Source organism: Poeciliopsis prolifica, unplaced genomic scaffold, assembly GCF_027474105.1.
Source record: "Poeciliopsis prolifica strain line A6 unplaced genomic scaffold, Auburn_PproV2 SCAFFOLD010, whole genome shotgun sequence".
In the NCBI taxonomy this organism is placed as follows: Eukaryota; Metazoa; Chordata; class Actinopteri; order Cyprinodontiformes; family Poeciliidae; genus Poeciliopsis; species Poeciliopsis prolifica.
The window spans coordinates 3,124,710-3,141,670 of record NW_026562385.1 but is presented as its reverse complement, the minus strand read 5'-3'; the positions used below and the strand labels follow the sequence as shown (position 1 = coordinate 3,141,670).

General features: G+C 38.5%; 1 protein-coding gene across 2 annotated transcripts in view; it reads right to left on the bottom strand.

Moving 5' to 3' along the window:
• Positions 1 to 16,961, bottom strand: part of LOC129363148 (mitochondrial import inner membrane translocase subunit TIM16-like) — a 105,642-nt gene that overhangs the window by 61,143 nt on the left and 27,538 nt on the right. For both annotated transcript variants that reach the window (XM_055035034.1, XM_055035036.1), the window contains exons 8-9: positions 12,514 to 12,597; positions 11,886 to 11,968 (exon numbers count right to left, since the gene is read on the bottom strand). In XM_055035034.1, coding sequence (XP_054891009.1) covers positions 11,886 to 11,968; positions 12,514 to 12,597 — 167 coding nt within the window. The remainder of the gene's footprint in view (positions 1 to 11,885; positions 11,969 to 12,513; positions 12,598 to 16,961) is intronic.

Genomic DNA, 16,961 nt, shown 5'->3' with positions numbered 1-16,961 from the left:
GATTGCCAGCATGCGTCGGTAACAGTGAAGAAGAATAAGGCCCACTTTATCACTGTGACTCTGGACGTTAAGTTGTGACAGCTTTTCCCCACCGGATTTGTGTTTTTCTCAGTCCAGTGCTAGTGAAAGCTTTGTTGCCCCCTCATCCCCCAGGGTGGGACTGAGATAAAGAGCCTGCTGCCCAACAGCTTTGTCCACTGGACAGTCAGAAAGCAAGCGGTGTCCGAAATATTCCCCCGAGCTCCAAGTGGCTCTCTTTTCTCCCCATGCTGGTGAAAAACACTAGACATTGCTTGCTCATCTACGTTCAACGACGATGAAGGATGGAAGTGCCATCTTTGAAAGCATCATCTGCTTGTGTGCAGCGCCCTTAACGCATGGCTAAAAAGAGACATGGATGATCAGGTCTATGTCACGTCCTGCTGAGTGATGATGAATGCTGTTTGGCATTGGTCTGTAAGTTCTGAATAGGACAAGGAAATGGCAGATCTATTGAGGCATGATACTACAGCAGTGTGGCACAAGGTTTAATGAATGCAGATGTCGATACGACTGAGCAGCACAGATTTTCTGCAGGGAACTCCTATTATACAAACCAAAGATAAAGCAGATCTGACAGAATTCAATTACTTACTTTTAAATATTATGACTTATATTGTGTTGAAATGACCTAGTTAAAGTCCAGACCTAAATCCAATAGAGAATCACAGATAATTTTCAACTAAATCTGCCGGAGATTTTATTTTTATTTTAAATTTTTACAAAGAACAATGGACACATATTTCACTGTGTACATGTTCAAAGCTGGAAGAAAATCATCAGGATCTTATTTTCTGGCGACAGAAAATAAGCAAAGGCACAATCTTTCGCCCTTTACCCCTACAGGCTAAGTGTCCATTCAAAAACTAGCTGAATTATTGACCTTTCTGAAATACTGTTTCAAGCCTCAAATGGTTGGTTTTTAGTCCAAATTGGAGTAGGAAAGTCTACAGACGTTTCTCTCCTTCAAACAGACTCAGCTGGTTCTCCCCTCTAAGGGTCCTCCACCTTTTCTTCTCAGTCCTACTCCAACTTCCTATGCACAATTGTGAAATTATTTCCTGGCCTACAACACATCAACGGCTCTCCGACTAATTACATTTTGATGAATTTTTCTTAATCTGTCTAAGCCAAGAGCACTTGCGCAAACTCAGGCACACAACTCGAAGTGGAAGAAAAGAGGCTACCGCGATGCAGGTGCAGAGCAGCTTTTCTTGTCATAACATTTCCATGCAGACGGTTGATATCTGACAGGCAGTGAGGCTGAACAACTCTTTCCCAAACATTTCTGTCTTCGTTGTCCACTTACAGTTCACATAAAGGCAAACACGGATGTGTTAACATAGGAATGTTAACAAGTAGGCATAGGCACAAACATAAACAGACAGGGAGCTGCAGCACGCCTCAACACTTTTCCAGTTAAACGAAGCATGGAGTATTGCTCCCTGCCTCACCGACAGTGACACGTTTCCACAGTGTGGGCAGACAAATGGGGCCCACATGGGAAATGACATCAGACAGAAGCGCATGAGGCCCACCTGCCTCGGACTGATCAAATGAGGTCTTTATTAAAAAATGTCCCTGTGTTTTCTTGAATTTTCCTCCTCTGTTGGCAGATTGGCCAGAGAGAGGCTACAGATCTCTGGTTTTTATCATGGAAACATGATCATACGAAGAAGACAGTCCACCCAGCCTGCCAGTTCTATTAAAAATATAGGAAAAGTCTGCTCACTCCTACCAGAACTAAAAAAATATATTTTGCGCGATTAAACATAGTTCCAGATGTGGATGAGAGCTTTTAAGGTATTATCCGCCATAATTATAATCTGGAGGAAAAAGCTGCTGTTTGAGATGAGATCTGGAAAAATGCAATAAAAAACTCGCTCAAATATTTGAGTTATAACGTCTGTATAAAAAATGAATTGAAGCATGAAACTGTCAGGTTTGAGTTTCAGTGTGTATCGACTTTTGTTTGTTTGTTATTTTAGAGACAATGGTCAAGACTTCAGGGATTTAAAGAGACTTATGCCAACATATCAACAGTACAGTTTAAAAAAAAAAAAAATTTTAAACCATTTATTTTTCAAAATCTACTGAATACATTGATTTACTTCCTGTTAAGTCATTAAAAGTTTAATAGGCATCGCTGTCAGATTAATTCAGCTCATGGTACCAGAATTATAATTACCAAAGTTACAAAATTTTATTCTCAGTCGATCACAAAGGATAATTTCATTTTAATTGTGTTTCCTACTATTTAAACATTAAATTAGACCAGAATCACAGTAGAGTGGTAAACTGGATCTTATTGTATCATTTGCACTTTTGGAGTTGCGAGACATTAGATGACTAAACCATGAAAACGTTTTACAAAACATACAAATTTTTGCATAAATTTTTCAGAAGTATAGTTGGAGAATTTTAGTTTTTAAAGTGTGCAGAAGACTTTATTGCCACAATAATGACTGCCAACTAAAATTGTAGAGTAAGGTAAAATAAAAAAAGTTTTTGAAAACCTGCTTTAATCATCAATAAAACAATTTTGACGAACTGAGTCATTAAGTTTTATTCTTGGATGAGATTTTCATGAATTTCATTCATATGAATTACATAAGCAGCTCTTTGTCCATCCATATTTCCAGTCTCTCTGACTCTCCTTTGCTATGCTTCCTTTATTCTTTGTCGGGTTAAGAGGTGTGCAGTGACAGGCCGCCAATCTGCAGCGGTCCCAAAGGCAGCGGCTGAGGCCAGGCTGCAGGATGGGCGTGCAGGCAGGGTGGAGGGCAGAGGAAACCGTCTGTTAATGAGAAACATACTTCTCTCCATCACTCAAATCCTTTTAAAACCACAGTTGAAAAAATAAAAAAATAAAAAGAGGTGGCAGCAATCCCGTAGATGAGCGGAGTCCAAAAACAAAGCAGGATTTGAAAATAGGGACGACGCGGCGCAAAGGTATGTTATTTTCCATGAAAGAGACAATCTGAGTTGTTATTAAAACTTCTGCTCTAGAGTTTAATAGGCAGGAGTTTAAAATAGAAATAGCATGGAAATATGAGCAGATATGGGAGACAAAGTTACAAAATGCAGTTCAGTGAAGCTGAAGCAAAAAGGTAAAACATTTGCATATATATTTAAAAAAAAGCATTGTGGTACATTGCTTTGAAAGTTATGGAAATGTGCAGCTTTCCATACACGTTTTCTTCATTAACAAAGCAAAAATAATGTGCTTCTTCATCTCTGAGCATTGAATTTATGCTGTAAGTCAACAGTTTGTGCTGTTTCCACTTTAGGCCTGGATCTTCCATCAACTGTGCCATCACACATTCAGCTTCTGGATATCTTACTCTGCTGCACAGTAAGAAAAGTGCTGAAAATGATTTGAGATGTGCCAAAGTAAAGTGAAGGCTTTTGCTCGGGCAAAGATCCTAAATGGTACTGCAAGCACATTTATGATAATGGAGGCAGAAAAAAGGGACATTTCTTCCAGATGTTGGAGGAAAAACTATATCCACAGCTGCATGTGTAACTGCGTTGCTGTTTGTGTTAATGATGGAAGGTGAAGTCTGACACTGTCTCAAACTCTGAAACTAAGACAGGATTGAGTGAGTTTTCCAAAATAAGCTATCAATTTTTGGCATTCCTTATTGCAGCGTAATGCGAAGAAAAAAAAAATAATTCACCATTAATCCTCTGTGTTCTGTGCATACAATTATAACCTGAGCAACAAAAGAAAATAAAGGAAAGAAATAGTGGATGGAAGGAGAGAGGAAGGAGGGAGGAGGAGAGGGTGCAGCTAAAGGTGGGGGTGAGTGACTTTATATTTTTCCGTCTGTGGCGAGTTCACACAAAAGGGTCCTTCTGATCCCTGGAGTGCTGAGCGCATACCTGCGGGATGAAATCAAAACCCTCTGTGAATTATATTAAAGATCCCCTGCCAAACACTCCACAAGCTTCCATGTGCTTTTACCAGTTCTGCAGAGTCCCATTAAGTTCGCCTCTAAAAAAACACTTAAATTAGAAATCCAGACCTGAGCACCTCCACAAAGCCCAGCTCCCAGCTTTGATTTTACCTACACTGCCTTACAAAAGTACCATTACCCTTTGAACTTAATCCCATTTTGCACATTGCAACCAGACTTGAATAAATTTTATTTGGATTTTGTTGCAATAGATCAAAAAGAAGTAGTGCCTCACTGAATTAGAAGGAATACATGAATTTACATTCGTTTTTCCATAAAAACAGACACTTGTAGTCAGCTCCTAAATACAAATGCATGTAAACCCCTTGAATAAAGTCCAGTTAAAACATTTGTCATCCAGTGAGAAAACAATAGTTTATTCTCAACATAAGTACAGCTGAAGGTGTCAGAGGTTTCTTAAAAAATATCAAGGAACAAATGACTTCAATGGCATCAACGTCATCAGAGCCGCATTCATACAGTTTCTAGCACAGTTGACCCACAATATTTCATTCGCATACATGCCATTCTTAGATTCTTGTAGTTGTGGTTTCTAGCAGATTAGAGACCCAAATGGGGAAATAGCAGATCTCCAAACCATAAGTTCCTAACAAAAGAAAACATGACTGTTGTTTTTCTTCTGCTCATGACCTGACCAGTGATATCTTCTGTGTGTTTGGCGCCACCATTCAAACGTCAGCATTACTGTTTATCAAAAGAAGAAAAGAAAACAGCATAAAGAATTTGGATTGAACTTGATGCCCGCAGAGTTCTAGCTGACCCTAAGATGTTAATCAGACAGCTCTGGATTTTTGGTCAACATTCAAAACACCATTTTTTATTTTTATTTTTTGGTGAAGCATGGTCGTGGCAGCATCATGTCTTAAACGGGAACACAGAAGCAGCTGAGAGTTTATAGAGAAGAAGCAGAGAAAACATACAGAAGATGCAGCCTTCCTTACACTTCACACACCAAACATTAGACACTAAGCCTATGTTTCTGGTTGTACATAATAGGATGTGAAAAACAAAGAGGCCTGAATATGTCTGCAAGGAAGTGTATGTTGGCTCAGGAGTATAGAAAAGGGCAATATCAGGAGACTAATAGTAAAAGGCAGAAGGCATGATGGTTTTAAGGTAAGGATAAAGAAAGGATTTGCTGGAGATCAATTTCTGACATATTAGTAAGATCATGGAAAATAGATTGATAATTCTTTTACTTAGAACAGGGAGCATGAAGGACAATCAGAAATTCACATTTCAACTCAAGAGACTAAGATTAACACATCTTTGTCCTTAAAAAGCGAATAAAAGCTCAGAGAGATAATATCGCTATCAAAGAAATATATGAGGGGATTTTAGAGCTGCCTCCCACTTCTTTTCATCCTCTTTTCCTGGTCAAACTCCCTCTCTCCGATGAAACCCCAAATGACTAACAGATTCCAGACACCGTGTTTCAGCTGTCAAGCCATTGAGTTCAGGTTCTTTGACGGAGCGTGTGCGGTCACATCTTTACTCCATACCATCCCCCCCCCAGTGGTCGTTGCTGACAGAAAGAGGGGGGCTGCTGCCGCTGAACTATTGACTTGGCCCTTGAGGATTACCTGAGGACTGAAGTTGCACCATTGGGAGGAATGTCTGGGCTGCATCCAAACAACAAAGCTTTGTGTTTTTCTTAGAAAATAAATTCAAGAGAATCAAGGTCAACTATCAGTTGAATAAGGTTTTATTTAGGGCTGGTATGGTTAGCGGTGCTGCAGCTGCACCTAATCCCCACAGGAAAGCCTTCATCTGGGACTGATTTTAAAGAAACTGGGCCAGGGTGGGAGAAAGGAGCGGACTGTTCTGTAAAAATCTGGGTCCCTTTTACTCAATCCATCTGATTAAAGGGAGCTTGGCTCAATTACACCCACTTACTGGGCCTTAAAACCCGGCCCGACCTGACACACGTACAAAAACACACACACACACACACACGCACACACACACACACACACACACACACACACACACAGAGAGAGAGAAAAAGCTGAGGAGAACCAGAGGGGAGTGTGAGTTTAAACATCACACCTGAGGTATTTCCATCCATCTCTTCACCACAAGAGACTCTCTCTATCGACCAGCAGTTTGGTCCGTCAGCGGTGTTTGCCTTAAAGGGAACTTCTTTGTGTAACCTATGATTGGGTTGGGGAAACGTTTCTCTGGGGACAGGCTTCTGTCTTCTCCAATCAACAGGCTAGATTCTCTGGGTCATTGCGATCTGTTTTAATCAGCCGCTGGCCAAGAAAAAGACATGAAGTTAAGGTTCCTTGTGATGGGGAGTAAGAGGAGACACGTGTGTAGCTGCATTTACATATATGGTACTTACAGAGGACAATAAAGGGGTCAAAGCCAGAAAGGTTACGATTCTGTCATGCATGATTCTCACAATCTGTCCTCAATTTCACAAAAGTATTCACACCTACAAACATATAGCCAATTTATATGGTTTCAATGTGATGGACCAACACAACACTGAGTATAAATGTGAACTCTAAAAAGTGTGGCATGTTTTGGTATTCAGATCTCTTTACCTGGAAATCCCAAAACAAAACACTGTAGAAGTCACCTATTTAAAAAATAGGAGTCCTTTGGGGTCTAATATAATATCAATAAAAAACCAGCTGTTCTGTGAAGGCCTGAGAGAACAGCTCAGGCCTTCTGTTTGTTCAGAGAATAATAGCAGAACAGAAGGAGAAGTTGTGACACTGCTGGTCCGCCTGTAATTTTAGTGATGATGGTGGAAAAAGTCAACAAAGCCTTTCAGTTCACGTTTGCCACAACAAATATTAACATTAACAGTCATCTTGTTGAGGGACGGCACTGTCTTTGCAGTGGAGGATGGTTGTTTGCAGAAGGCAATTTCCGGTAAGCTTCATAGCATGGAACCAGCACATTACATTCTTCACAGACAAATGTTAGTGATTGGGTAAAACTAAAGACTTCAGCGTAGTCCTCGCTTCCAGCAAGCACTTGATTCACAATAGCTAAGGGCCCAGATCCTCTGTATGAACTGAAGTGAAGAATAAGGGGCTGGTATTTACCAGGTAAACATTTCAACAAAAAAAATCTGTTGACAGGACAGCTGTTTGTTGCGCACTCAACAAATCTGGGTTTTATGGAAAAATGCCAAGAAAAAAAATCCACTGAAAGTCTAGTTTGCAGTTCAGTGAAAAGGAAACAATGAATAGGAAGCTGCTAAATGCCTTATTTGATGCTGTTTTTCAGCAGACAGAGAATTTGCTCAAGGTAGATTGGAAGACAGATGGAGACAATTGTTCACAGACATTCACCCAATTTAACTAAGCTTGAGTTATTTTGCAAAGAATCTGTAAAAACTCCTGCGATGGAAAGCTGGTTCAGACAAACAATCAAACTTTTCAGATTTTTGGGGGGGGAAAATAAAAGGCAAAACAAATGCTCTGCTACTGTTGCAGTAATAGAGCATTTGCCAATTATGCTCTACTGCTGTGTTAGTGTATTCCATAAAATCACAAGTACTTACATTGATGTTTGTGGTTGTGACTTGAGAAAATGTGAAAACTATAAATACATATGAGGTGAATGGATAATTCTGCACGGCACTTTCTGTAAGAGACATGGAAACTGTTTAGGGCTTTTTAGGTGCTGAAGTAGCAGAGTATACATAACTATCATAGCATTTACAGCATTGAAACAGCAACCTGGTTGCAATCATGCCCAGTTGTAAAGTTCACTGATTGCAGCTGGCTTAGAGGCCTAATTAAACTCATTATTATAATTCTGTTTTATTGGAGGAAAGAGCATGAGGGAAACACTTGTACACAGAGATCCAGCTACAGTTCTTTTCAAATGACCAGATCTGCCAGTTCTAAGGAAAATGAGTTTATGGTAATAGTAACCTTTGTGCAGTCCAAAATACTCTTTTCAGAATCATCACCTTCTATCCTTCACTTTTTCTGCCTCTATTTAAATCCCAAAAGTAAACATTTCCTTTCCATTATTATCCCTCCAAATTATATTCCAGCCACAACCCCGTTTCACTGGCTCATGATACCAGGCCTCTTTGTGTTGTGACACTCCAAAAAAAATAATCTTGCTGAACTTTGTGGCCATCGTAGCAACCCTGACACAACCCAGCTTGCCGCTCCACTTACACAACATGTTTACCACAAGTCATTTAATCAAAAACAGACCAGAAACAATGCATCCATCTTTATATACACCTCAGCTCTGAGATGACAGGGGAGGAAATGTCCCAATAAGAGTGTTTTGACTGTGAGATTCCACGGCAGCTTGTGCATAATAAGCATTGGACAGCTTAAGTACAGAGAAAAATGCAGTCAAGGTTTCGTTTTGAACAGTGCATTCAGTCTCTTGCAGAGGCGCCTGGTCATAAACAAGCAAGCAGAACTAAGACAAAATTATCCACGGATAACTTACCGTGATAACAAGCTGGAAAATGAAGAGCTAAGACAAGTCCAAAGGGAATTTGAGGACAGCTCAATGCTAATGATAGACTTTTTAGACATCATGCAAGCCCAATGAGATTAGAATCATTATGACTCATTACTAGTCTGCAAACCATAAAGGCTGCAAGAATGCAAGAAGGCCAAAGAAAAGATTTTACTTTGAAAAGGACAATGAAGGCTGCTGATATCCAGTCAGTTTACGAGAAAATACAATTACTGTGTAATAGAATGATAACAAAAAACTCCACTCGGGTTTTCTTCAGCCCTCAATAGAGCATTTGCCAGCTAAACATTTTAACCCAAAACTTAATCAAACATGAATATATTTTCATGATACAGTCCTGGACATATATATCTAAGATCGTTGCAAATGTAATTCTGACTTGGAATGTCGGAGGTCCAGTGAAACATGCAGGAACAATTTGTTTCTTTGCACTTCTGATGGTTTGCATTTCTACTGGTTATCCACTGGCTTGGCACTCATCCATTTAGCTTTGTTTCTTTTTTACACAAAGTAATTTACAGAGGGAATCATAAAATTTGTCTTTCCAAAGAAAAACCCTCCTGGACCAATGCTTCTATTAAAACAGAGTCTGTCCTTTCTACAGTCGCCACATGCATGCTCAGGAGGAAGGATGGCTAAGCATAGTCAGGAGCTTGAAGCATTCGTACGGTCTTATTAAAATCATTTTTATTACCACTTTGCATTGTCAACTGAATGTGAATGCAGTACGTAATAGGAGACAACTGCAATAAACTGGAAATCAAAATTAAATATATCTATATAACTGAACTCACTATAAATATTTGTTGTAAGTCTATTAATACACAGAATTGAACTGCTGGAATCATCAGCTTATATTGCTAGTTGTAGTTAGCTTGCCCATTGACCACAACATCGGGTCGCTCAAATGAGGTGCAATATTTGGTCATCAAATGTGTGCAGAAGGGGACCAAGTCCAAAAAAATAAACTCACTAAAACTCACTAGAACTACTCATCTCGAATACTTCAAGCGTTAACCAGAAAGATTGGCTCCTGATACTTTCGCAGTCTGTGACAGATGACTGGATCAAACCCTGGAAGGTACCACAGTTTCAAAACAAAACAAAGGAACCATGTGCAGACAATAAAACAAATAGTCTCTTAGCAGAATACTCCGTTTCAGGGGAACATCTGATCTGTCATTTTATTGCTTGCTTCTTATATCGATGCTGGTGCACAGCCAGCTGGTAATGTGGCTTTGTGAATAATAGCTCTGCGATACACCATCACAATTTAAAACAGGGCAACCAATGTGGAACACATGGGAGAGCACAAACACTCACACAGATGCATCCATGGGGACGTTTTTAGATTTCATTAAATGAGTATAAATACACAGGAAATTAGGCTTGTGATATTTTAGAAGCAATTTAAATTTGATTAACACTAATAAGAAATTGCATGAAGGATCATAGGCTTAATGGAAGACTATTAAGCCAAAGGAGGAAATGATGAGTCCCCAGATATTCTCACAATATTCACTTAAACTCTTAGTATTTTCACTCAAACAAAAGAGCAGTTTTAAAGTATTTCCTGGTCAACTTCGACATTCCTCTGTCTCTAAGCAGAGACACCACAGATGAACTCTCCAGTAAAATTAACTAATTAACACTCAGCTTTGCGGGTTCAGGGGACATACCAGAAGGATTTTTCCAGACATATGGTATGAATCCCACAAGGCATATTTTGACCATTCGCAGAAATAGCGTGATGCGTGGCAAAAAATATTCTCTCTTTCCATGAAAAGCATGACAGCTCCAAAGAAATGTGATGATTGCAGAGAGGTAAGCTGAGGGGCAACGGTTCGCCTCAGACGAATCAAAGAGGAAGCGGAAGGAAATGGAGATAAGTGGCGAGGGCTTGCTGTGTCACCGATTAGACATATCACGGAGAAAACAAATCCCCTAGATATTCAGCTTTTTTTGTAATCTCAGTGTGGTAAAACTATTCAAACATATCCAGGTATACTTTAGCCTTAAGCATATGTACACCATCTAAAAATCTGATATATTGTAACTATAACAAACCTCTAAGAACCCATATTAAAGATGTATTTATTCAGATTTTATTGCTGAACATTTTGACTTTTCATTTAAGTACTATTATTCTGAAGGGATCAGAGTTTCTACACTTATTGAAAATGATGACTATCTGTTATCTGCGTTCCCATCATCAATGGGACCTCAGATGATGGGATTTTATAAATCCCATTATTGACAGAAGAACTGTTGGGATTTATACAAATTAAATGGCTGTGAAATGGTCTTGTGATCATTTCACAACCTTTAAATGGAATAACACTCTGTTCAATTCAGAAAATGTTTGTAACATTTTATTAATTTAACCAAGTAAATGTCTCCTAAAGAAAATTGTACATGTTTTTATTTGCACCTCATAAGACAAATAGTTTAAACTCCTAACATGAGAGAACTGACTGAATTAAACTAATATTGAATAAATGTTGAAACAAAATGGCGTCTCTTTTACTCTCCTTCCAAAACACATCAGGTGAGCATTCCTAATAAATGAGAAATTACTGTTTCAGCAGTGGCAGAGTGAATAGTAAAACCATAAGCCCTAATCAATACATGACTCAGTAGAGGCAAAATCAACCTTCTTCCATGGCTGTCTCAAATCCAAATCCAACAGAACACCTCTGAGCAGAGCTGAATGGTAGAGAGCATAAGAGAGGACCAAAGACTGGACAGTCTCTAGAGTGATCAAAATTAGTTAGAGATTATGTCACCAAATGGCTGCTTTTTGTCCTCCCTCAATTATAACATCAATAGCTGGGACAATTCACTTCTAGTTCACGTTTACCCCACTTGGCCCACTAACCTGTTTATAAGAGCATTGAAATGCTTGAGCTGGAACTGACTAAGGAATCTTCAACCCATTCTCCCCCCATTTCTTCCTTTGGAGACCAGCCACGCTCCTGCTACCCTCCGGTCCTCTGCAGCAGTGTTAGGAAAAACAAATCTAGTGACTGGAGAAATGACAAAGGCTGAACTGTGGGGAGAAATGTCAGTAAGTCTGCTGCTGTTTCCTGACCCTCTGCTGAATACATACACATACACACGCACACTCCTGCAACCTCCCCTCTGCTGAGACATGACAGGAGTCAGTGTGTGTGTGACCAGACCCAGGAAATGACAGGAATGTAGAAAGACGGTGTCAAAAATCTGGGAGGTCTACACGCTTCTCAAATCGTTTGTATAAGCCAACCATACAGCATTTTTTACATCTTTGGTTCACAGGGACACACTCTGTGCAGCAACACATGATTTCTCACTGACAAATGAGTATTAAAGTGCAACAGCGTCAGCGATATGACAGGGCGACGCAGTACTCACCCACTGGCGGTGCCGAGTGACAGTGAGCTGACTGAAGAGCTCAGCCTTCTGCTGTCCCAAAGTCTCACTTCACGAGTCCGCATCTGCACATTCACCAGCACAATACAGGTGACCCAAGGAAGGCTGATATTTGAACCAAAATACTGAACATAAAGAATGCATATTCAGGAAAACTTGCAGTGGAGTCAATCCTGTTCATTTCAATGAAAGCAACATGTGTAAAATTAAAAATGGACAGGGCCATTTTTATTTCATTATTATCTATCAGGAACATTTTTCTTGAATATTTTTTTAGTTGCTTTTTATCTGATGACCCAAAATAAAAGTCTATGTAAAGTTGGCTAATTTTGTGAAGTCTGGATTAAATGAATCTTTAACTATCTGACTTCCAATAAATTGCATAGAAAATCCAAGATTGCTTATGACATTGAACATATACTCCACGTGGTTACATAGTGTTGGCAGCATCATGCTGTGGGGAAGTTTTTCTTTATTAATAATACATTATTGTAATAATAAATATATGTTTCCCCTAATACTTTAAAGAATTATTTTTTCAGTCAATATCTGTTCTGTAAAACATAAAAAGTAAAAAAAATTGATTGATGAATTGATTTAAAGCTCTCACCGTATCAAAGCCAGAGGTCAATAAAAAGTCATCTTTGGCCCACAGGATCCGGGAGTCCTTGTTGCTCTGAAGGCTCTTGGCACTCTGATGAACAAACAATGCAAACAAACATTTTAAGCATGTTTTCTCAGCTCTTCAATACTGAAAAAGGAAAAATCAGTTCAAAGTCAACTTCAACAGAAGCTTTAGGAACAATTTAATGAGGAGAGCGATGAGTGAATATTTTTTCTGAGATACTGAAAGGAGTGTAAACAAATTTCCCATTGATCTCACAACCCTGTGATTAAACAGAACAAGACAGGTTCCATAAAAGAACCATCTGCTGTTGGTATTTAAAAGAAAAGGTGACTTCTGCCCTGAATATAGCTAAGATTACCAAAAAGCCTGTGCTTGTGGTGCTGTCACTTCTTTTCCTCTGTTTCCATAGTTATTAGCCTGTCAAAGCAGCTGAGAGGGGCTCTGTTATATAGGTGGTCTTCAGTGGCAGATGACACATGTTGTCAGAAGTAATGAGCAGCAACAACTAGAAGTGCTGAAATGAGAGGAATGTTTGTAAAGACAACACGCTCAGGTTGAAGAGGTCATGTGACTGTGGGTGATTTAGCAGGTATTGTTCTCGATATCACTTTGGAACCTGCACTACGCACATGTAAGTGTACACAACAGAACAGAGTACAGAAGCAAAGCGGTCATGTTTCTTGTCTATTGGAGTTTTTATTCCTTAAAAGCGGTGGCTTTTAACACTTTGCAATTTACCGTATCTTTCATTACATTTTGAAATTAGATGTGCAGCAAAATTGGGCTTTCCCACAAGATAGAGATATGTTTTCCACAGAACAGGAGCTGTTAGCGTCTAATCCCATCCTGTCTCTCAAAATTATTGTTGGATTTTTATAGCCACAATACCTTAAACAAACAATCCTGAAAGCGTCTGCCATCGCAAGAAGACAAAGATGTCTTTCTGTGAGTCTCAACTTGTCCTCACTCATTCTCATGTAACCGTTAATTGACCACAGGCAACAAAACTGTGAAAACAATGAATTTCAGATGCCATGTTGCAGCCCTGAGTATACAGTGCCTCACAGAAGTATTTATGTAAACTGGACATGTTTTCAGAGTGCAACCACAAACTTCAACATGTGTTATTTAGATTTTATACACCAAGCTAAATTAGAGCACAATTAACATGTCACAGAGCGCTCAGAGGATTGCAGAGTTTGTTTGTTTTATTGTGCAAGAAAAAAAATATTTTCATGTTTTTTGATAACAATTTGATTTGATTAATTTGTTCTAGCTCTTAATACAGAAAATAAAATAATTATACAAAGCTTAAACCACTTCCAAATAGACAAGATTGTTGTTTAATAAGACTGTACCAGGATGCAGTAATTACAAAAATACAGAAATTTATTCTCAGTTGTTTTGCTATATAACCAATAACGTGTCTGAGTTTTACTTGAATGCATTGGAGAAGTGAACCTGGAAGGGAAGGACCTCCAGAGAGACAGACTTGCCTCAATAGAGTATCAGCACAAGGTCTCATGTCTGCTTCTGATGTTCCTATAGTATTTTTAGGTAGGCAAAATGCTTCAGAAAGTTTATGTTACATTTATGTTGATGACATTAGCCTTTAAAGCTCAGTGAAAATTGAACCACTTCCCTTGTCGCTTTTAAAAAAGCTAACACAAAGCTTCGGTTCAGGCTACCTTTCACTTTCCAAAATCACTGTAGCATCACTGTATGCCATCTTTTTAAACATCTTAAAAGGATGGCATCTTTCCTTTTCCTTCAGCTTTACTGTTATGCAATTCTCATGTTTTTTTTTTTATACAATGTGTACAAAGCATTTTATTATAACAATGCAAAATGTGTAAAGTTGGAAGGGTATGAATACTTCTTCAAGGCACAGTTGGAGGATAATACTGACTTGTTGGCTACCTCTTGGATCTGCAGCTGAAGCTGACATGAACACAGAGATTAAATCCTGTTTGACAGGAGTTCAGCACATCTGTATGGGGAGGAACCAACATGCACTTCCTGTTAATAATAACTCAAACCCCAAATCTTCCTCTCCTTTTTTCTGTCATCCTCTCACTCCCAGACTGGTGGTTTGGGGAGCAAACGCCATGAGGACGACACAGAGGATGTGGTTACTTCAATTTTGCATTAAATGAGAACTCTATGCCCCAAGATGTTCCCCAGGTGATGCTCATTTACATACACATGGACAATGAATGAGACACTATGAGCTAGTTTTTTCCAGATGCAGCAGCTCTTACAAATATGGAAAAGAGAGGTTTAATTTTTGCTAGTTGAACTGCTGCTTGTTTTGTTTATTTCTGTGCAAAGGAATTTAACAGCTTCACTGCCTTCTCCACAGGGTGCTATAATAGTATGTTATCTTTTTAGTAGATGTAGATCTGAAAAAGCTCTGCCTCTGAGGTCCTAAGCATATTAAAACCCCCGTTAACAAAGTGTTTTTTTTTTTTTAAACTGTAACAAGTGTCAAGGGATTTGTGGGCTGTAAATTTTCATGGTACACATAAAAAAACAAATTAGTTGCATTCCAAATTAAAGGACTGAATTTGAGTTTGTTAATCTGTCCGTGTAGTTTTATTTTGAGCAAGTTAATCTTCACTTAACATGTTCAAAACAGACTAAGTGGACATGAACTGCCTTTATGCTGCCAGCTCCTTTCCTGGATGTCTGGATAGTATTATAATAATGATCTGCCAACTTCTTGTGAATGAATGTCCTACATCTTCCTTTCTATTCACACATTAGTTCTTTCTGAAACTTATTTATGTTGGTGAAATTGCATCCAACTTGGACATTTTTATGTTTTCATTATAATTTTGGAACAAGTACAATAATTCTGAAACGTGTGATTTGTCTCGAGTCTGCAAAAATGCATTAAATTGCAAATATATTTGCAATTTAATGGAAATTAGGGAAATTATGGAAATAACCTTGTCCTTCCTCAAAACTTCAAAGTTGTCTCTTTTTTTTATTTACATGTTGATGTGCAAACTACAGAAGCCAGACAAAACATTTATCTTTGTTTACATTGTAAGTTTTGGACTCCATGTCAGACTTTAGCTCTGTATTCACATATCTACATGACATGCACTCTTCTCATCTAAAATATTGGGGGGAAAAGGAAAGCTCTGGAATTTTTCCTTCCTTGTTTAATATGCAATTCCTTTTATTCACAGGAAGAATAATGCTGTTTCGCCAAGTTGTTTGAGGTGAATTTTTTGCTCCACAGATGAGTTTTATCTTTTCTTAACTGAGCTATTGAAGGACTGACAGAGGTCTATGAGGTTTTTATAAACAGATATTCAGTTTTGCTTGAGTCAATAAGCAAACATTTGGAGCACCAATTATTTGCTAGTTTACTTAAGTTTCACTTATCATTACAATGGATGTCATCAGTATAATGTTTATTGTGTTTCAAATTATATTTCTTAGAGGAGAGCATACAAAAATAAAACAGATCAAACCCAAAACCTTGTAGAGCACCATAAGTAATTACCAAACAAATATATGAAATAGGAATTAATTGGGGCACTAACATTTAAGTAGAGTATTAAAAATTAATTTTTGGATTTAAGATCAAAACAAAAAAAAAGATCAACGTATAGCTGCCATTGTCAAATATATAGATGGATATGATATTTTGAAGGCTATTTGCTGTAGTTATTTTGTTAAAGATACACAAATGAGTAATTCCAAACTTCCATTTCAAAACAAACTATTGCACTTAATGGATGATCAATTGCTCACAAATCTAAGATTTGCATATATGATCAGCTTTATTTTCAATGGTTTAGCCTTTTGTCCAAATGTACAGCTTCAATGTAAAGATGACTGTGCAGAGAAATAAGGACAAGTATGGAACATCAGTAGCCGGCTGAACACAGGGTGTAGGCTACGCTGATGGCTCAAACTAAATTTATAGTTCTCAGCTACCAAGGAACCTGATATTACTGTACTATATGTCCATGCACCGACATCAAATACATACTTCAACTTCTTCACCTCTCTTAGGGACAGTTTTTCTCTGTCCATACCAGACTTTTGATTGACACTGCCTGTATGTTGAACAGATGTTTTCTTGTTCCTGGTGTGCTCCTTAAAAGCTTTATCCTCTAAGAGGATTTTCAAAACATTCCGCTGCGCTGGCTTTCCAAAACACTTCTGAAGTAACATGACCAAAGCTATGACATGGTTGATAATAAGTCTTGGAAAGAATAAACACCACCGTCATGGCCGAAGCCCATTTTCTGGAATGCAGTTCACTAGTTTGCATTGTGCAGGTAACAGAGCTCAGGAATGTCTTGATAAGCCCATGCAGGAGAGTTGGTTGAAAAATAACCATGGTGAGTGAAAGAAGGAAAGTGTAAACTAAGGCCTAAAAAAGCAATAGATCAAAAAATAAGAAGAAG